Raw genomic sequence first — 23,016 nt, forward strand, 5'->3', positions numbered from 1 at the left:
TTCAAAGTCAAATTAAGTTCACCGGGCGAAATTACGCCGGTGTGGCGGAATGTATCCGTTTATATGACTCTTTTTATGGCTGATTCGAAGCCGCCTTGCTAATCAACGCTCTATTACAAAGCTTCTCCGTGGCGGCGCTTTGATTGGCTTCAATTTACATAATAGCGGAACGCTGGGAAAGTGAGGTTCTCAACTGCTTTCCATTTCTCCTGCCAAGCAGATTAGATCCATAGGTTTATGGATTTGCAACACGTGCGAAGCATTTGTTTAGTTGATTTCATTACTGGGCTATTTCACCCAGGAACTAGCGACTTGTTGACAATCACTGGAGGCATCTTTTTACCATTCTGTTCAGTCCTTGTACAGATTTTTTTTTAAGTAAGTTGGCGGTGGAGTGGTGGTACACGGTGTTGCCTTACATGCAGATGGCACCGGTTTGATTCCCGGCCAGGACTCCGGATAAATAAAAGGACTGGGTCAGGAAGGACGTCTGGCGTAAAAAGTAAGCCAAACATTCATGGTCACACCTGATGGGGGATAAGCAAAAAGACAACAACATACAAGAACTGCATTTTCTCCAGAGTAGCCACATTCATTTAGAAATTTGGATCACAAAATTCCAGACCTTCATCTGGAAAGGAAACTGTGATTCAACGACATAATTAACGCACAGAATAACACCGACTGGATAGGTGTCCGATACGTTAACGTAACACATTCAAAGTTATTCAGCTACTCAATGGCATAAAGCAGCGGTTCTCAACTGGTGGGTCGGGACCCAAAAATAGTTCACAGATCCATTCTGGGTTGGTCGCAGACAGCTAATCAAGTATCACATTAAAATATGTAATATACAAACGTCTGACTTGGTTTTTTTTATTATTTTGACGTAAAAATGAGCAATATTTTAGTCATTACCCTCCTTGGTGTGTAATCATTGCATAGTTATAAATGAAATATCTGCCTTTGTGGTCTTATTTACTGCAATTTGGGCATTTTATTTAATTTTCTGTCCGTGTTATTTGCAGTTAGCATGTTCGTCATCATTTCCTTAATACAATGCCTTAATAAATTCCTCTAAAATACACATCATTGAACATGTAATGATGTCTATTCATGTTTAAAAAGGTATTTTATAGATTTGCTTCATATGACTGAAAAAAGTGTGCCGCGACTTAATGACACTTCGGTTTGAGACATTTGAGAACCTCTGGCATACCCGGGAGCCTGAAAAGGCTGAATTAGTTTATCGAGGCACTGAGTTCACCAAGCTCCCGATCACTGAGTGACGGGAGCAGCATCTAGCCATCACAAACTGGGAGCGCCCTCTCGTAGCTGTCGACAGTAATGTTCACTCCTTGGTTCATGACTGTCGGTATGAATTAGCATTTAAAAACATCTTTAATTATATATACAGTATATTTTGATAGAGAAGTCACAGGGCCAGCCAACGTATGAAAACAAGTGTAAAAGAAATAGAGGGAACAGGAATGTGTTTGCAGCAATAACTTGCCTTCTTGGTTCTATGGTTATCATTGCACTTTTCCTCCTAGCTATTAAATATACCCCGCTGTTAAGTTTGATTTTTTTTTTAGGTATATCTTTCCAGACAATTTTGGTTGAACTCCCAAATTGTACCCCTTTTTTGGAGCACTTGACTTTACAGTTTTCACTGCATTATTAGAAGAGATACTTGGACATAAATGCATATTATTCCTCTCCATTTAGAGTGAAGGCTATCGAGCTAATGCAGTGGTTTCCCCTAAATAAATACAACGTGCCTGTATGGGAGGGAGTCGGTGCAAAGCTTGTGAAATTGGAGACAAAAGCCGTGTCTAAAACGGTGACACCATGTCAGAAAATGCATATTTCGGGGTCATTGGTTGAGGTTAGGGTTAAGTTAATGATAAGGTAAGAGTTAGGGTCAGACCAAGTCATGGTTAGGGTTAGTCTCCAGGAAATGAGTCCGTGTGAAGTTCTCTGAAGCGATGTGTGTGTGTGTGTGTGTGTGTGTGTGTGTGTGTGTGTGTGTGTGAGAGACCTTCTGCCAGAGGCAACCCAGCAGGACTATCTGCAGTCAAATGATTTCACACTCTTTTCTTTTCTCCTTGGTTGCCTGTGCTGTCATTTCCAAAGAGCAGCGAGTGCACACACATGCACACAAATCCCACGTGCACAAACCCTAACATGCACGCAGGCATACGGCGCGTTGGGAAGAAGACACAGAACTCGGGCAGGTGCAAACATCTTTGTTTCGTATCGTTGGGTGTGTGTGCAATCAGTCTGTATTGTTCAATGAAACCACGTTGTAACTGCCTTGAGTTAGCTGGTTGGTTAGTTTGCAACAGTAGTGCAAATGTGACATGTGACGTCACACCGACAGCTGACTCGCAACATTTTAAGCGCATGCAAAAGTTAGATAAATCTCCTTTTAAAAGCTCCATCAGTAGGTGGCCTACAGCCACAGATGCAGACCTCAAGCTGTGATTGGTCAGCTTGTAGTACATTATTTCCTGTCTGGGGGGCGTATAACCCACATCCGCAAATGACGTCTCCTCTGATGTCCGATCTAATGACTGGTGCAACGCATCAGTTAATTCCAGCTGCAATAACACGCCTCTTCTCTCTTTAATTACCATTGTTCACTAAATAGTCGATGGGAGCGGTGGTTGTGTACAGAGTTGATGTCACTTCATGTGTACAGCCGAAGAGTAGGGTTGTCCAAGGTGCGTCCGAGAGGCCATTTGTGGCCTGTGTCAGGTTTTTTTCGACCGACACGGACAGTTTTCTCAACTGGGAACAAAAAAAACTAGCGATGTAGGTGCCTCGGGCAGCGGAGCCCTCGTCCCGACAGTCATCGCTGACTAAGGCGTTTGGTCGGCAAATATAACCAAAACAGTGCAAAATGGTGCGCTCTCACAAACGGTGTCGCTGGCTACATTGCAAAAACAACTTCTGTGCCAAGCTAATGTCTCACACGGGTACAGGTACTATCTCGTGGTTCAAATGAGCAGTACACCTCTCATGACAATTCATGTAAAAATGGTCTAAAAAATGTTACCGATAAAATCGATTATCGACGATAATTCGTAGCGCAATTATCGAACAGCAAAATTTGTTATCGTGACAGTCCTAGACACAAATATTTTTTGCTTTTGTGGCAGCTGAAATATTTAAACAACTATACCAACATAAACAACACAAAAAATGTGTTGTTTTTTATAAAAAGAAAAATTAATTTACAAATATACTACCATGGACTATTTACAGTTTTCACATTTGGAACTAACCTCGGCGTGTGCGCGTGTGTATGCGTTAAAATTTCCCTACGTAACCTTCTGCACGCTACACTCCTCCATGCTCTCTCACTTCCTCCTTCCTGTCATGTGTGATCCTTCCATTGAAATGATCCATGCCAAGCGCTAATCAAATACACTTCTGCCACCTTGTGGCGGTTTTTATGGCTTAAAATTGCTCTAAAAGTTAAATCCATTATTGGGGAGTTGCATCATCACCTCTTTTTGCCACTCGCGCAAAAAATACATTGTTGGGATCGGGCGTTGAATAAATACGTCTTTGGTAATAAGTGAGATAAAAAAACGGTACGGTCATTTTACGTTACCACATGTTATGATTTACGTTACTGAGTGTTTATGTTTGTATGTTTCACTAGTAGTTAACCTGCTGTTAGCACAGACAGGCCGTCTACTCATCTGCTACCTGTTTGTTATCAGACTGCACGCTGCTGATTTATCGTATCGATTAATCTTTTTGCCTAGGAACCAAAAGAAAACGTGTGTTTCAACCGTTACGTGTTTCATTGCAGCATTCATGTGGCTAATATACACTACCTATACTGCATATGAGTTCAGATGAATCGGAATTGTAGTTGTTGCATTTGTGTGGTGTCGCCTGCAGTTGTTTGTTTACGTTTGTCACTATGTCCGCCAGCATGAGGAGTAAGTCACCAAACATCACAGACCCTGAAGCAGCCCCTCGCCTTTGGTGTCATGAGTGTGCCTGACGGCCAAGTACATGCTGGATGATAATAAGAAGGAGAAGAAGCACTGGAAGATCAAAATTAGCAGAGCAGCAAAGCTCGGGGGCGTCAAGTCCCCCCCTTCTTCTTCTCATGTGGTGCCGCATGGAGGCGGCGAGCTCAGGTAGCTGCACTTTTTAATGACGCCATTTGCCTAATGCCTTCTTCGCCTTGTCAATCTATCTCACATTATCACCCTCGTCTCTGCCTGTCTTGCCGCATCGCCCTCACCCCTTGACTCCGGCACGCCGCAAGAGCCTCGCCTTGCATGTGATGTCGCTGCAGTGGCCCATTAGGAGCTTCTTGCGGACTAATTGGCGAGATGTTAAAGTCCACAATAATAACAAAAAAGGGAGAAAAGCAGGACAGTGATGGGCTGAGCTTTCATACATCGTCCTTTCTTTTCTGCTGATGGTTACATGGTAAAGAGCAGGTGATGTCCGAGTGTTTCGTGTGACCGTGAACACGTCAGGTGGAGCGCTGCAGCGCACGTGCGGCGACGGCTACGTTCGCTGATACTCTTTTGGCTAAGTTTGCTGATATTCCGCCAGCTGCGTTTTCCGACAACACTAAAGCACAGACGTGGCTCGTGGATTGTGAACCTCCGCAGGTGCTGTGTGAATGTATGCACACTGTGTCAAAATGTTGGCCTCGGGGTCAACTCGGAAAGCATAAGCAGCCATTCTCTGCAAAGTTACGGGTGCTGACCGATACGCAGAACTATGAGCACCTTTCATCAATACATAGCATGGCACAAACACATAAGATTTCCAGCACCCGCGCACACACATCCCATTGCAGGCTTTTTATGACAGGACTGGGTGACATGAAGTCCGCCGGATGAATCGTTTGATAGCCCCGGGCGGGAGAGGGGGAAGGATTGTGGCCGTAAATAGGATTGAAGTTTAAAATGGAATAATGTGGCCTGGAAAATAGAGCGCGGGGGCAAAGCCAGAGGTAACATAGAGGTGACGAGTTCGCCTGGAGAGCGGCTCAAGCAATACGTCCAAAAAGCGTATGAGCAATTGACAGTGTCGAGTATCCAATTCCGTTGTTTAGCTTCCCCGAAAAAAGAGTACTTCACTACATTTAGGGCTGAAATGGCTTAGTTTGATTTTGATACCATTTTGCCCTGGAGATTTTGCAAAGGCTGACCTTGGACTCCATTAATTATCCCTTTGGCGGGGGTGTTTGTTTTTTTTTTTTTGTATTGGCCCGCAGCACATTCTAAAAGTATAATTTAAAAGCAAAAAAAAAACCCAAAAAATCAGCAAAAATGGAAAAATCATCAATAATAAAGTCAAAATATTAAGAGAAAAAGTTGTAATTTTATGAGAATAATGTCGTAACAGTATGAGGAAAAACAACATCGTTTTAGGAGCATAAAATTGAAATATTAAAGAAAAGAACTTTTTTTTTTTAGTTGTAATATAAAAAACAAACAAAATAACTAATAAAGTTGTAATTTTTGGAAAAGTAGGTTGTGCAGAAAGTTATCATGTTACGAGAATAAACTCATAATATTATGGTAATAAAATCCAAATTATGAGAGGAAAATGTACAAGAAGGAAGTTGAAATAGTTGGAAAAATGTTTTTAACAAAACAGCAGAAATTTAAAAAAAAACAGCTGTAATTTTATAGGAATAAAGTCAAAATATTAACAAAAAAAAAGTTGCATTTTATGAGAATAATGTCACCGTATTATGAGAAACAAACAAAACAAAATAATTGTTGTAATTTTTGGACAAATTACGTGAGGGAAAATATATTTTAATATTATGGGAAACAAGTTAAAATATTGTGAGGGGAAAATTTACAAAGATTATTTAAGAAGAAAGTTTAAATATTTGGAAAATTGAAACAACAACAGCATAAATGGGAAAAAGACCGAAGTTGATACAAATTTTTAAGCATGGGACGGTTACCGGTTTTAAGGTACACCACGGTATGAAAATGTCACGTTTTCAAAATGGCTAAAATAGCCCGTCATATCAAAAAAAAAAAAAAACTGAAATAGGCTGAGATACTGTTTTTTATCTTACAGTAGATATCAAATCCAATCCACTTTATTTACATAGCACATTTTATAAACACTGCACTTTCAAAGTGCGGCTCTGACTAGTAAAACCTTAAATAAGAAATAAAAGTACAAATTACGACAGTAAAAACTAATAAATCAAATAAAAACAAAAACATTTAAGACATTACAATATTTAATCCAAGAAGGAAGGAAGGAATACAAGAAATAGGTCAAAATAAAAACTAGGATAAATAAAACAAATTAAAACTAAAAAAGAAGGACCACACAACTCACGCCAAGTTAAAAGCCCGAAAATAAAAGTGGGTTTTAAGACATTCAACTGTTCCACAGCTTGGGGACAATTACAGAAAAGGCCCGGTCTACCCGGTCTAGCCGGTCTAGCCTCGTCTTGTAAATTTGGATGAGGTCCGAGATGTATTGAGGGGCCAGCCCATTCAACCGCCTTAAAAACAAACAATAAAATCTTAAAATCAATTCTAAAACGAGCAGGCGACCAGCGCAGGGAGGCTCGAATTGGGGTGATATGCTCCCTCTTTTTGGTTCCTGTTAAAAGCCGCGCCGCAGAGTTCCGGGCGAACTGTAAGCGAGAGAGAGCATTCCAGAATTAAAGTGCATTACAGTAGTCCAGACGTGACGAAATAAAAGCGCGCATGACTTGTTTGAAATGTCGCAAAGATAAAAATGATTTAATTTTAGATAAAAGCGGAAGCTGATAAAAACTGGATTTATAATATAGATATATAATATATAACGTTTTAGCATCTGTTCACGAAATATCAAAGTGACCCTTGCATCCTATAGGCTTCCTTAGTGTAGATTGGACTTGAAGGGCATGAAATGGAGCCCGACAGGAGGCACGTATTCCTGATCAAACAGACAATAGACGATGTAATGTGATGATGTTTTGAAAGAAGAAGGCAAGGTTTGTCCTGTGGAACTGATGAGTGGACAACCTGGTGTGAAAGGATAGTTCCCAGTAGGCCAACATTAAGAAACGAGCGGTGCCTTCGTTCCGAGTCATTAGACCGCCTTAAAGCTGATGACACAGGCATTGGGAAGATTAATATCTTCTAAATTGGTATCCAACTGGAAGGCCGTTCACGAGTCAGTATCACCTATGAGTTCATTACGTAAAGGGCGTTTTAGGGAGCAAGGGCTTTTTTTTTTTTTTTTTTTTTGTGCAACGTTGTTTTTCTCTGCTCGGCAGTTAATAGTGATGGCTTCTTAAATTATCATAGTAAGCAGAAGTAACAATAGTAGTGGCAATGGAGGTGAGCCTATTTAGCTTTAATAGCATCTAGAAACCATGTGTTGGCAATTGCACTTCTATTGGGAAGTCATGTGGTTGACAAAAAAATGAGGACATCCCGTAAATGACATTTGTGGCACCCCCTATAGGTTGTGCTCAAGATGGTTTGGAAGACATGTTAGCAAATATCCTCAAAGTATGGCTGTCACGATAACAAATTTCACTGGTCGATAATCGTGCTATAAATTATCGACGATAATCGATAATTGATTTTTTTTTTTTTAGCCCATATTATCATTATGTGTATCATTCAATGATCACTGTGTCATGTCACATTTGAGCCACTAGATGGTACTCAAGTGTAGTGTATCTATGTGAGGCACAGAAGATGCCTACTATAGCTCTTACAAATAGTGGGGCGTCAACACTTCACCTACCCTGCGTTCACTTCGCTGATAAAACGCCCCAGCAAGCGCCAACCGCCGGGACGAATGCCCCATAGCACAACCACACTGGAACTGTGGCACTCGGCTTAGAAACGATCGCTTTTGTGCTTTCATTCATATTAGCGTTAGCTTAGTAATTGCTAGCTAGCGCGCAGTGTCTTCAATCACTACGTAGCTAGCCCTCACCTCCACGTACTGTGATAAAGACGCTGAAAAGCTGACAGGAGGCTCATTCATTCTCTTTATTTGTTATAATTATTTGTTATAAATCAGGAAGGGGCAAACACTTTTTCACGCCACTGCATTTTTATGCATTTCAAATTGTTTTCTGCTTGTAAAACTATAAAAACATGTTTCGTTTTAGCATTTTGAGTGTCTGGGCCGGATTAATTCGATTTGCATTATTTCTTATGGGAAAAATGTATCGGTTCGAGTATGTTTTGGGTTTCGTTGGACCTTCTGGAATGAATTAATGATGCTAACCGAGGTTTCATTGTGCTTCTCTCGGCGTCACAAGAAAAGGAAGCAGGCATATAATGCATCATACTTCCACCCCCATCAAATACCAGCTTAGGACGGTAAGCCTGCAGACCGCACCGCGCCCCAAAATTACATTAAATGTCAACCCATTCATATCTGAATTGGTACAGTCCAGTGGATCATTTTTCAAGTACATTTCCCCCTCCCCCCCCAAAAAAAAGTCTTCCTCTGCCTCATCATCTGCATGCAGACAATTAGATTGGCATTCGGGGACAGTGTTAATTAGCATGTTGCTCTAAGGCAGTGCATGTCATTTATTATGCAGCACAGCACACAGGTATGATGTAGTGATGGCAACAGTGTAATTGGCATTGGTCTTGTGCTGAAGATGACACTGCAAGAAGTCATATTAGAGGTGGGAACAATGAACATGCGCTTTTGCACCAAACTCATGCTGAAACAAATTGGAGAAGAGCAGGACAAAGGTGATGGAAGTTTCTGTTCAGCAACCAGTTGTATTTAGTAAGCCGTGTCTACATCTTGAAAGGAAGACAGACGGGCAGCGATGTCGGCAATTGCGCCGTCGGATGTTGCACACTTGCACCGCAAACACTGAAGCTCATACACATTCCCTGCATATGCGGCGCACAGTCGACAGCAGGGCCCTGTCTCCGATAACGGGGCGAGCGTGGATCCGCAGCATGGTGAGAGCAAACGATTTGAGGCATATGTCAAGTCCTTGCGGATTCAAAACAAAGCGCTGTCAAGAACACTCTGCCTTGGCCGTGCGGGCTGCTTCCCTGCGCTCTGGATGCGGCGGGCGATTTCATCCTCCCAAGTCCCAAGACCGAACCCATCATCGTCCTTTCACTTCTTTGTGTTCTTTGCCCCCGCAGACTGCCACAGCAGTCGGCGTGCGCTGCTCCCATCCGAGCGGCCGACACACATTTGCCTGCGAGGCTCGAGAGGGGGCCTCGACACCCGGGAGACTGAGTCCGTTCACATTACAGCCGTTGCGGGAGAAGCTGTGTGGTGGGCCAGACATGGAGAAGAGAGGAGGGGAACAGAATGAAAAATAAAGTGTGTTTGTGGAAAGATAACACACTGAGGTAAGATTCAGAAGGACTGAAGCAAGGACACAGGTTGGATTTTTCTTCAATATGAGCCCTTATTTGTTAGGACTTCACTTAACACACTTGAGAAATTGAACTTTAATTTGAAAGATAATACCCACATCCCTTTGGTTACCTTTCCAAAAACACCGTAACCAAAGTAAAATATCGTTAGAACTCATAAATGCTCATGAAAAGTAACCTCACAATAACCTTGGACAGCGTTCACCGGGAACAGGCTCCACCTACTGCTGGTGTTGCTAACCAGGCTAACCAAAAAGCACTGAATTGCACATCCATTCTTTTCATACTTTTTACGCACAGAATTTCTAGGCGCAGCCAAGGCGTCGAGGGGGGACAGTTTGGGGAGCCTTAGGATCCCGTCTCTGCTATTTGCAGATGATGTGGTCCTGATGGCCTCATCAGGCTGTGACCTTCAACGTTTACCGGGGTGCTTTGCAGCTGAGGTTGAATCTTCTGGGATGAGACTCAATCAGAGGCCGTGGCTCTTACTCGGAAAAGGGTGGATTGCACCTTTGGGGTTGGGAGTGAGGTCTTGCCCCAGGTGGAGGAGCAGTATCTCGAGTGAGGGAAGGTTGGAGTGTGAGATACAGGCGGGTCAGTTCTGCAGTAATGCAGTCGCTGTACTGGACCGTCGTGAAGGGAGAACTGAGTCAGAAGGCAAAGCTCTCAATTTAGAGGGTTGATCTATGTTCTCACCCTCATCTATGGTCATGAGCTTTGGGTTGTGACCAAAAGAACGAGATTGTGGATTCAAGCAGATGAAATGCGTTTCTTCCATCGGGTGGCTGGACCTGGACTCATTTGGTCATCTCTGAGTAGAACCACTGCTCCTTCACATCGAGAGGAGGCAGTTGACGTGGCATCCAGTCCAGATGCCCCCTGGACGCCTCCCTGGTGAGGTGTCCTGGGCATGCCCAGCCGCTGGAGGGATCAAGTCTCACAGCGGGCCTGGGAATGTCTCGATGCCCTCCTGGTGGAACTGGAAGAGCTGGCCAGGGATCGGTAAGTGTGGACTTCCCTACTGAGATTCTTCAATCATGTTGTATCCAACTAATTCATGTTCATACTCTACACCCCCATGGAGGAACAGCCCAGCGAAACGATGAACACATACAAGAATGTATTCATGAAGCGCTGTTTTCATTCTTACGTCTGACGCGGAAGGTAAGCTTTCATAACTGTTTGAATCCCTTGTTTTCAACCGTTTCATGTTTTTATGCAACACATAATGGACACTCACACAGCTGGAGCAAATCATTTCAACAACATGCATCGTTATTCGCATGAATCTGGTTTTCCAAAGATATACTGACTTTGTATGTGGCTGTTTTGAATGTTTGCCTCCCAAAATTCATACCGGAAGTGACGCACACTGCTTCTCGGTCACGTCGTTGCAAATTTTGTGTGTTTAAGTGACAGGAAGAAAAGCTCTGACTCGCTTCGGTAGAAGTCGTTTGAAATCTCTACATAAGATGACCAGTCTGGAACCATGCATTGTCCTGGCCTAGTTTGGGGCCTGGTACCCTCTTTGGGTGAGTGTTCTTTGGTGTGTCGTCTTGTATAAAATATGACGCACTTATCAAGTACACCAGTACTCTATCCAATCACTACAAGACACACAAAAATGACTATTTTTGCGCCACTGTATTTTGCATTTTTATTTTTGAAATGGTGGAAAAATATATATATATTTTAAAAAAATCAAAATATAGTTTGAGAGATGCAGCCCTCATTCACTGTCACATCATAATGACAGTCCTTTGATGACAGGAATGAAATAATATCTAATTACAGGAACATAATAGTGTGAAATGTTGGATTCAATTAGAAACAGTGTGAAAAGTAGAATGGGGGTCAGGGGGGTGGGGCGTCATTCTGAACGTGCGCTGCCATGTCAGATGAGTCTCCCCATTACACCGAGCCGCAAAGTATTTCCAGCGTGCTCCATGTGAGAAGCCGACATTGTGAAAAGAGCTGACTTTTTTATCGTGCTTGCTCCCGGCCAATGTTGGACTGCAGACTTTGTATGGATAGAGCTTGTTAAATTCCATCAGCATAAATCCAAATCACCGAAAATGCATTTTCTCCATCAAAAAACAGATTTTTTTTTTTTTTTTTTTTTTTTACAGAGCCATCCATGATCCATATGTGCTGGAAAAAATTACACCTACCAGGGAAACACCAGGAAAAATCTGTATCACTGTATCACTATCTGACCCATGCAGCAGAGAAAGGACAGGGAGAGTCGGCAGGAGCACAGTCAAAGACATTTAGGACATTACTCAAGATAACGTAAGGATTATGATACCAGCTTACCTATATATATTTGTTTTGCAATTAAATCCCTACTCTGTATTAAATATAAAATGCTAACATTTTATTATTATTCGTTCCCTTACATACAGGATTTTAATGATTTTATATTATCTTTCAGATTTTTTTTGTATTTATTTGTAATTTGTTAAGTGTGTAAATTGGCTGAAACGTTATCTTACAAATTCAAGACAACGGTAAAAACAATGCCATTCAATGTCTTTTGCATCTTTTAGTAAACCGGGCTTTCTCCTACTCCTTTTCGGACACGTACAACGTGATGGTCTGTCATATAAACCCTGACCATTCCCACAAAACCAGGCTGCACATCTCTCAGCTGAATGTCCACGCAGCACCCGAGCGCTAGTGCTAATGGCTTGGTGCGTAAGAATGATGTGATGGATGGCGGGGGAGACGTGCAGAGCAGGGTGCAACATCGTGGCGGCGCTAATGCACGACCCAGTCTCGTTGGCAAGCGAGTCGACCCACAAGGCCCCTCCGCTAACGACTCTTTGCCAAGTAAATGATGATAAACACGAGCGCTCCTTTCGCCAGTGTGCATTACCTAATGACGTTCCATGGCAGTTGGTGAAGAAAAAGACAACAAATATATTATGCCAATGCATCTTAAATGGGCATCCCTAAGGAAAGCCATCTGAATTGTAAATTCATGTGACAAGACGTCATTTTTCACCAATTCCAAACAACTATGTAGTTAATGTGTAATTTTTTTATGGCATTTTTGCATCTTTATGAGCATTGACTGTGGTTTATATGTGTTTATCTAATGTGAAATGTGCACCAATAAGAATGGATTTATGCATGAGCATGTCACTCATCCCATCTATGAAGTGATGATAGTAATAAATGAAGTCTAAAGATATTTAATGCACAATCCAATTCCCCGGAGTGCATCTTCTGTCTTGCAAACACACCTACAAAGTGCTGATCACTCCCTTTATGACGTACAGTAAAAAAAAGACAAACACTAACATGCATGCTCTTTGTTTTTTACGATCCAAAAGTTCAAGGCGTGCACAACTGAGGGGCTTGCTGCCAGCGTGTCACCAGGGTGGACTTACACTGTCACACACACACACACACACACACACACACACACGCAGACTGATGTTCAGACCTAATGTCCTTTTTGCTTCTGTCTGCAGGCTACATGACAGACAAAGAGCTCCGGAGTGAAGAACAGCTTTGAATCGTTCTGTCATGGAGATCTTTTATATACAGTAGCTCGCAGGGATTCTGTTGAGACAAGTCCTCTACTCTACTGCAGATATGAGACATGTTGGAATATAAATCCTGACTGGGACATTTTTCATGCACACAAAACACAAACAGATAAGTCACCTTTCGCGAATGAAAACCAAACTGAACGCAGGGGAGCTACCTCGTCAGATGGGCACAATTTGTGACTCAATAAATATAGCCTTAAACAGTGGCCTACACTCTACTAAACCCATTGCACATTGCATTCCAACTTTAACCAGGAAGTAGCAATTTCCCATTGACCAATCATGTGTACAAATAAAGAAGACCTCAAATAAACCCTAAAACTACCCTTAACTGTTAATCCCAACCCACAATCCTTACCCTATGCAGTAAAGCCTAGGTCCTACCCATTAACCCTAAACCCTAATCCTTGATCCTAACACTTAACCGAAGACCCCAGCCCTCACCCTAACATAGACCATTTATCCTAACTCTGGCTTAACAAATATTTACGTTAATAGTGGCCTCCACTCTACATTGCACGCTGCATTTCAGCAGTCACAGGAAGTAGCAATTCTCCATTGACCAATTGGGGACAAAGAAAGACCTCTTCTCAAATACATGCCTTACCTCAAATAAATGCCTGTTACTCTATACCGAACACTGAATCCTAAAGGTAACCTTAACTGTTAATCCTTAACCTCAATCCTTACCCTAGGCGGTCAAACCTCGGTCTGAACATTAAGCATTAACTATAAACCCAAAACTGTAATCCTAGACCCTAAAAATAACCCTCACCGTAACCTTGCCTATTTAACGGAACCCTGACTCAGCAACCTTAAAGAGTGGACTCCCCTCTACTAAACACATATCAGTAAATCTGTCAGTTAGACATTGCAATCAAGCAGTAACAGGGAAGTAGCAATTTTCCATTGACCAGTCATTTTGTACAAATAAAGACCTCATCTCAAATAGACGCCCTACCTCAAATAAATGCGTGTTATGCTACACATATCCCTGAACCCTAAAGATAACCTTAACTAATAATCCTAACCCTTGACCCGTACCCTAGGCAGTAAAACCCAGGTCCAACCATGAACCATTAACTCAAATGCAAACACCTAACCAAAGACCCTTACCCTAACCTTGCCCAATTATTCTAACCCTGACTCAACAACCTAAAAGAGTGGCCCCTGCTCGACTAAACACATCTCAACACGTCTGTCAGTTAGACACTGCAATCCAGCTATAACTAGGAAGTAACAGTCATCCATTGACCAACCGTGTGTTGAAATAACGACCTCTCAAATAGACGCCTTACCTCAAATAAAATGCATGGTTACTCTACTCCTAACATAATATAACTAACCCTGAACCCTAAAGCTAACCTTAACTCTTAATCCTAACCCTCAATCATAGCCCCAGTAAACCCTAGGTCCCACATTAACCTTGAACCATAAACCCTAATCCCAAGACCCTGTTTTTGGTCTGTTTGTTAAATCAGAGTTACAAATTTCAGAAAAAAAATAGCCCTATTTTGCAAAACACAAATGTTCACTGCAGCGGACGCTGGCTCTCAAGAGGTTACAACATGTTCTCCAGTAAAAAAAAAAAATGCCCCCGGTAAAAGTAGTAAACATGCAGGATAAACAAAGGGTTAATGAGAAGAGGCCTTACCCCACTTTGATAGCCACTTTTTATGCAGATGTTTAGTCCCTCTTACATCCCAAGTGGATATCATGTGATTGCAGCCATCTTTCCGCAAGTTTTCCTGTGCTTGTTTGCTTCTGTGTTTCCTTGTTTGCACAAAATCAGACCCGTGTGGCCCGTGGGTCTCCTTCTCACCATCTGTCTGCTGAGGCGTCTCCATGCCCTGCTCATTTGTCCGCTCAGTAGGCTCAGGTCCATCTTCCATTGCTGCTGAGCCCTTCTTATCAGACCCATGCGGAGAGGCCTAATTAGTCGGTGGACCTGCTGCAAGTGCCCACCGGGTCTTGGATCAGCCTTGACATATGCCGGAGCTGAGGTTAAGAGGTGGTCTGTTTGGCGCCCTCCAGCAAATCAAAGTGAGTGTGCAGCAGATTGACGTGTGAGGATTGCAATGTTTTTTTAATGAAAGTCAGTATTGTCGAAAGAGTTGAGGTTGTCATTCAACGTCTTGTTGCTCCACCACTGTTACTTCTGGGGTTAGCATACTGTGGTGCAATTAGAAAAGGATATTGGCCATGGTATATTAATATGTTTCATTGCCCGAAAGCATCACCACATATTGCTTCTGTGCTGTCAAATTCTGAAAAAGTTTTTTGATTCCAAACCTGCCTCAATTTTGCAGATTTTACCCACTTTGTAAATATACAGTTATTGCCCAAAATATTGGCATGCTAATGTTTTGGCCAAAGATGCCAATGTTTTTGGCAGTGTAAATTAGGCTGATTTGGTTGTATTCCATACAGGCATGGCCAAAAACATGAGCATCTTTGGCATGCCAATATTTTTGGCTATGACTGTAGAATTTTCCACAAAATCTGAACCCAGCTTTAACCTTAACTATTAAACTCTGGGCATTAAACCCCAGATCCTAACATTAACTGTCAACCAAAACTCAACCCAACCCTCCTAACCTGAGATCCCAAACATAAAACCAGAATGAATTAGTAGGCCGAGGGCCACACCAGGAGCAATCCTGAAGTCGCCCAGCCTGCGGGTCATCCAGAGAAGCAAAACAACCTGACAAAAAATGAATTTCACAAGACCTTGGTGCGTCTCTGTGAAAAGTCCGACCATAGTATGCAGCAATTACTCTGCTCACTGGTTTTAAAATGCTGTGCAACTGGCAAGTATTTCAACACAACCCATTTTTTAAAATATCATCACATTTAAAGGGAAAACACTGAATAAACCTTGTTTGATTTGTCATCACTTAATGCAGTACAATATTGTGTTTATTATTTATCGTTACCTTCGAATTACTGACACCACTGGGGTTCTTCCAAATTTGGCCCAACTGAATTTGTCAATTTCTAAGCCCAACCATAACCCGAACACCGAACCCTAAACCGTAACCTTAACCATTAACCCAAGCTCATAAACCCAACCCCAAAAATCAACTAATAATACTGAAACCTAATCCTAGGCCCTAAACCCTAGATCCTAACCCATAACAGTAATAATTCTGACACCTAATCCGAGGCCATAATCCTGGATCCTAACCCCATCATTGGTTAGTAACCCTTGATCGTTGTTTCCCAGAATTCCGTTTAGTCTAAAATAACTGTATAAAATGCAAACATAACTGAGGTGAGACATAAAAAAAGAAAATAGGAGTGATGATAGAGCTTCAAAGAAAGAAATGGAGTCAGGGAATGAAGACCTCGCTCAACAATTAGGCCACTTGAGTGAAGTGTGATGTGGAAAGGGGTTTTGGGGTCACGCTGTGTGCGTGGACTGTGTGTGTGTGTGTGTGTGTGTGTGCGTGGGGTGTTGGCATTAAAAGAAGTGGGGGTTATTTTGAGGCTTCCCATTCTCTTCCTCCCATCAGGTCACATTAAAGCTTCTCAAGAAGATGACCTATACATCCAACCAACCAAGCATACTTCTCACTTGTGGGGGTGGACAATCACATTTCTCCATTATGTTTGCTTACATAAGGGAAAACAAACCACGTCCTTACGATTTTTGACACAAATCCAACGGGATAATCGTTAGCTTTTAACAGCGTTACTTTGTTTTGACAAGATTTTGACAGGCCGTGTCAGCAGACTTGAATGGAAACGTATTAAAGGGATACAGCTCTGAAGAGAATTATTGCATTTACAGCGGATAGACAGGCACATTAAATAAAAGATATCACCGTCAATCATTTGTAAAACTGAATACATGACATCCTTCAAAACACTGAAATGTGTCTCTAGTGGATTCTTTTTTTTTTTTTTTGAAGAGTTAAGTCGCCTTACCTACAAAGAGGACGGAGAGTTTATTGGTAGTTGCTGTTATTTATGAATTGTGAACATAGCAACATTTTAAAGCGCATGCAAAGGTAGATAAAGCTGCTCGATGCTGACCACTCATGACACTGCTGCCGTCTTGTAGAATTCATTTTTTTTAACTACATCAGGATGAAGCGGTGGTCATTAGAGACCCCGGCGGTTATTTGCTTTTGTCGAATATGCACCTGGCGACTAGCGAAGACTGCAGTTAATTGAATAGAGGCGTTAATTGCCGCATTTGTGGTGCCGTGTGTCAGCAGTCCCCAACCTTTGTAAGCCCACGGACTGGCTGGTGTTCTGGCAAACCCCAGGGCGGGTGTGCTGTAGGTGTAGTGTCACTAAAGAAAAATCGAATGTGGCTCATGTGTAATGTATTGTAAATATGTATGATCACTGTATAATATCCCCAATCCAACACTGTGTATTATGCTGCACACAAAGCAGCCCTTGTTTCCTTAGGCAAAGTCTTCCTCCCTGGGTAGACGTGTCTAAGTGGCTAACTGTGTGTGTATTTGTCGTACACTCAGGCTCAGGTAAACACTCCTCCTCCTTCATCTCAGTCACAGGCCCAGGGTGAAACACAGAAACGCTAAATGAAAGCTCTGCGCCACCGTTCGTGTGGCTTAAGGTGTGTTTGTTCATGCAACAAGGTCATCCAATTAGCCGTTTCTCTCTCTCTCTCTCTCCCTTTCACCTCAGTGGCCCGTGGGCAGGTGATGATGAGACACCAGCTCTTCCTCCAATTCCAGCGATTTGAAAGGAATGATGCTAACAAGTTAGAAGTGATTCCCACATTGTGGCGACAAGAGGTACGCAATGCCATGCTCTAGGGTAGGAGTGGGAAGTCTTACAATTGTGGGTTGAGTATTTTTGGACAGTTCCTCTGATTGCACAGCAGGTTAGACCAACCTTAACCTTGACTGTTGATCCTTGGAGTTAAAGTATGGAGTTAAAATCATGTCAAAACCGTTGGAAGTTTGAATCTGTGAATATATTACTAACTTTCCCGCAGTCTGTTGCCGGACATGAATGACGTTTGGGGCTGAAATTCAGCAATGGATGGTGAGCGTCCATTTTATCATCTGTTTGATTGGTGCTGCATGGGCCGGATAAGCATCAGGTGTAGGAATAGCAGGGATCTACTCGTTTAGTCTGATTGGAGAACCTGGTTGTTGAACTTGGGGATGAACATAGAAGATTGAGAAGAAACAGACATGGCAGCAACTTTTGCTAGTGCTTCGACATGAGCAACTTTACATGTAAGCAACTATGACGGCCATACAACTAATAGAAGTAATGATAGTGAGGGTAATCATTTTAGCAATAAGAGAAGTAGATGCAGAAAAGACTATGCGTGCATGATCGTGTGTGTGTGTGTGATTGAATGTGGTCAAATTTGTCACTTGGAGACCCCAGTCTCTCCGCTCTCCGACAGCCCCATGCCAAACCATTACCGTAGATCCAAACCCGAGGTCCAAAACCCAACCCCAACTTTAAACCTCACCCCAAACTGTAACCATGGCTCCTAACACCAAAACCCATAGCCTTAGATCCTAACATCAACCCCAATCTTAACCATAGGTCCTAATGCCTCCATTCTAACGTTAACCCTGAATCATAACACTAGATCCGATCAGATTCCTTCGTGGACTGTAAGGACTCATCCATGGGCTGCAGTTTTCCCACCTCTGCTGCATTGTCTGAATGTTTTCAGTACGTATTGTGTTCTATGATTCCAAACATTATGGTTATTGGTAGGGATGCACAATAGTTTTTTTTTCCAAGACTGATACCGATAACCGCTAACTTTTTATATCTGTTATTTTTTTAAACTGTAGTTTGTGCACACCTGTATCTTCAACGATGGCAAAGGGGCTGGTCATCCAGCACCATCATTTCCATGATTAAATCACAGATTGCTTTAACTCTCGGGTCATCGCTGGCAATTTTTTTTGCACTTTTCTACCGCCGCGGTGATAGGAACAAGCCCCAGGCTCCAGGTGTCGCAGGTAGCCGACCTGATAAGGTCGGATGTATTGCTTGATGTTTTTTTCCCTTCATCGCGGAATGTTTGCAGAGCATTTGGTGAAATTTCCTCTGAAAGAGTGAAAAGTCCCGCATGATCGATGCCATGTTTGTTTACAAGTGAGCTCAGGGGAAGTTCCGACAGGTTTGCGGCACGTCACAGAAAAGGAGCGCTAACCCACCTACAGCACGGTATGGGTAATCTCACCTCATTGGAGCTTTTTTTTCCCTAATATCGGTATGTTGGCATAATTCCTGATATCGGCCCGGTAATTATCGGTCTGATAAGTCCCACTATTAGGGAATGTGAGACAGGTTAGTTTTACCTGATTGATGATGTCTTGCAATAGTAATGCTATCATTATTGTGCACCCCTCATTCTTGTCAATAATGTATTATTATTGTCCGTGCATATAAATGTGGCTTCTACTCATTCTTTTTCCTCAGAAAGAAGTGCAGGGAAGTTCGATCCCTCAAATGCCAGAAGATAAAAAGAGGAGCGCTTTAAAGAGATCTGGTAGATTTTACCTTCGTACACCTTCCCTTTAGAAGCTGGAAGGACATACAGGCACCATGCTGCTGAGGTGAGGATTGATTTGAAGGCAACGTCTTCTCCCTTTCAAGCGCTCTCTCCAAACACATGAATGCAAACACACATGCCCTTCAAGAAGAAGATGTGTGTGTGTGTGTGTGTGTGTGTGTGTGTGCAGGTGACTCAGGAGAGTCAAAGCAGTGACTTTAAATGAAAGCGAAAGACCGCTGGCGTTGCTGCGATACGGTGCCGCGCTTTCGAACAGAGGCCACTCTCTGACTAATTGGGCTAATTTGGCAGCGAGAGAAGCGAAGGAGTCTCAGAGGACCGAGTGGCTCCTCGCTCTTTTCATCATCATCCCTCTCTCTCGCCTCATCTGAACTCTCTCGCCACTGCCGCGTCTCACTTTCTCTTAATCTGGCTTTGATAGCCACACCTCTCATGTTGCATTCAAGGGAGAGATGAGATGTGTGAAGTTACACACAGTCGCCACGCTCCGTAGCCAGGTCACTGATGCACCGGACACGACATTAGGTACACCTGGACGACCGAATTAGATGCCTTTACAAAGATAATAATGCTTCATTTTGATTGATAGTCGTCCTGTTTGCAGCGGTTTACAAATGTATTGCTTCGGTCTGACGCAGGTTTCTAATATTTTGGCCTTCTCACATATATATACATTAGAAATGCTTAGTGTAGCGCAGTTTTGTGTATAAATATACAGTAATCCCTCGTTTATCACGGTTAAACGGTTGCAGACCTGATCATGATAAGTGAATTTCTGCAAAGTAGCATTTCCTGGAATATTTTTGTAGTTAGAGCATAGAAAACCTGTTTACAACCTTGTAAATACTGTTTTTAACATTATCATGAGCCCTCTAGACATGAAGTTACACCCCTATTGTCACTTTTACACTCGTAAATATAGCAATATAGCAGACATAATAATAAAATAAAACATAAATAAGACACAACATAGACTCGCGCATTAGCATTGAGAGAGTTCCTTGTTTTTTTTCTTGACAGCGTACCTCCTGCTGTGACTAACATTACTGACACCGATTGACCTGTGTGGAATACTACATATAACGTCTTTAAATGCGTCTTCTGAATGCATAATATTTCTATTTTTGTTCATTTTGCCATTTTCATGCTTGAAAATGCTTAATTTAGGCCAAGAGTGCATCACATTTGCTTAAATATGCATTATTTATTTTTATACCAACAATAGATAAATAAATTGCGACGTGGCAGGAGAAAACTCGATTAAAAATGATGGATTTTTAAAAAGATATCTGTGTACCTAATGCTTTGGCCACTGTAGATACATATTTGAAGCTTCAACTGTCTACATATTTGGACATAGTGGTCATTGATTGTTAACTTTCTTTCTTACTTTTTATTCTTCTTACCTCTATTTTTACACACGTCTATTTCTGCACCATCTCTTATGACTGCGTTTATTATATTTTTTTATGTTATTTTAGAATTAGTAGTAAAAGTAGGAGTCAGGGAATATTACGTTATAAAAATGTAAATAAATATGTTTTGAACAATAGATAAATAGTAAATACAAACGTGCAATGTGCACCTTTATGCAGATAAAGTAAACATATCCTAAGAGGTAGTAATACTTCTAAAATTGTTGATACAGCAGCTCTTGTGACTCATTCGATAGCGAAGGTGTACTTCATGCTGGGATCCGTAGTCAGGATACTTCCTGCAGCTTTTTTTTCCCCCGCTCTGGAGAACAAAGCTGACAGCATGCCCTGCAAGCTCGGTGTTGAGTGAAAGATTAGCATGGCCATCTTTAGTGAAACATGATACAATAAAATAAAAATAAAAAATTAAAAACACAAGCACAACCTCCTTGAAAGCCTCAAAGAGTCAGAACCCATGCCAAGGAAAAGATAATCTACTTTGTGAAGCTTCCTCCAGGCACGGCAAAGCAGCTATTCTCCTCCAATATCAATAAAACACACAGGCAATACATTACAGTGCTGCTCTGAATGTAATGCATTACGGATCTTCTTCAGGATTGTGATAGGGATGACTCACGGGATGTCGCTCCTCACACTAGATATGAATGATAGTCTGTGTGACATGTTTCCTGAACGCTCTTCTTCTCCTCCTGCCTTCCGTCTTCGTCTGGCAGCCTTTGGCACTGGCGCGCTCGCTGGTCATCTGCACCAGTGGGATAAGGGGAAGAAGGGTGACTTTGAGACACAACATATGTTATTCGCTTTTTCCAATAGTGTGATGCCTCGCAGGGAAATTTGTGCTATCGCATTATGACACAGAAAATGAAAGAGGCTCCGTTGCGCCCCAAGATGGAGTACGCGCAGCCAGAAATAATATCGGGAGTGTAGACATTGGGAGCTGGTGACAGCCGGACAGCATGGAGACATCACAAACAATATATTTGAGTTCAACTTCAAAACCAATCACACCAAAGATAGACAATGAAAAAGGAATACTTGCAGAATACGGAGGGAAAAATCCAAATGGAGCACTTTTGTTGCGCCTTCTGTCCTTTTGAATTTGGATAAAAAGGCGAAAAAAATATACATATCAATATGAGCTGGAGAATAATGGATGATGTAAGGTTTTGGGAGATGGGGGCTGCAAAGCGCCCGGAGCGCATCTTCCCAGCAGCAAGCATGCAGTCCCACTTTCTGGCAGACTGTCACTGTTTGCTATTCTTAGTGGTCGCTTCTTGAAAAGGTGAAGGCAGATTAGCCCACTTAACAAACATACACTGATCTGCCCATGCCAGTTACAAATTAGTACATTAATACTCCATTTACACAAACATTCAGTTCAATGACATAACGATACATTTAATGGCAGCTTGAACTACATGCATTCATACTGTATCTATGCATTATTGCATGTGAAACCACAGGATATGAGTCCTGATGTTATATTGTTGAACCATTGGTCGTACTGTGGAAGGGATATAATGGTGAACATGTACCGTGTTTTCCAAACTATAATACAATAATATAATATATATTAATTAATATAATACAATTCTATAAAAGAAGCATACAATGTATTCACTTAAAAAGCTTTTATTATTGCAAGAATAAAAGTTTTCCTCGTGATATTGCAGCTTTAAAAAAAAAAATCGTTTTTAATTATCCTCAAATTAAAACTCTAATCTTGTAATTTTAGGATTTTTTTAATTAATTTTTTTTACCAGAATTAATTAAATTTTTTATTCATTTTTTTAATGTTATCATACTTTTTTTTCAACGAGATTTTAAATTCTCCCAAAGGAAACCTTGTTTGTCTACTTTTGCAAAATAAAAAAAATACAAAATACTCCTAAAATTTGACATCTTTCATTAAAATGTGACTTAATTCTACAAAAAAATGTAATCAAAACTTTTTTCTTCTATCATGGAAAAAAAAATCTGACTTTATTATTATGAAATTAGGACTTTTTCCTTTTGAAAAATGAAACATTTTATTTTAACGTTACAGTAGTTTTTTTTTTGTCTTTTCAATGTAGCACTGAAGGGTAATAACATTCAAA

At 41.6% G+C, this 23,016-nt stretch overlaps 1 protein-coding gene and 1 long non-coding RNA gene across 2 annotated transcripts in view; both read left to right on the forward strand.

Annotated features, from left to right (window-relative positions):
- The window catches only part of slc35b3 (solute carrier family 35 member B3), a 107,671-nt gene extending 98,385 nt beyond the window's left edge, over positions 1-9,286 (forward strand). Inside the window, exon 10 of the mRNA XM_054765371.1 lies at positions 9,153-9,286. Coding sequence (XP_054621346.1) covers positions 9,153-9,249 — 97 coding nt within the window. The 3' untranslated portion in view covers positions 9,250-9,286. The remainder of the gene's footprint in view (positions 1-9,152) is intronic.
- Positions 9,287-9,485: 199 nt separating this feature from the next.
- Positions 9,486-12,147, forward strand: LOC129174197 (uncharacterized). The gene is made up of 3 exons (XR_008567382.1): positions 9,486-10,556; positions 10,806-10,924; positions 11,522-12,147. It is a non-coding gene; the product is annotated as an uncharacterized LOC129174197 (long non-coding RNA).
- The last annotated feature ends 10,869 nt before the right edge of the window (positions 12,148-23,016 follow it).

Source organism: Dunckerocampus dactyliophorus, chromosome 21 (genome assembly GCF_027744805.1).
Source record: "Dunckerocampus dactyliophorus isolate RoL2022-P2 chromosome 21, RoL_Ddac_1.1, whole genome shotgun sequence".
Taxonomy (NCBI): Eukaryota; Metazoa; Chordata; class Actinopteri; order Syngnathiformes; family Syngnathidae; genus Dunckerocampus; species Dunckerocampus dactyliophorus.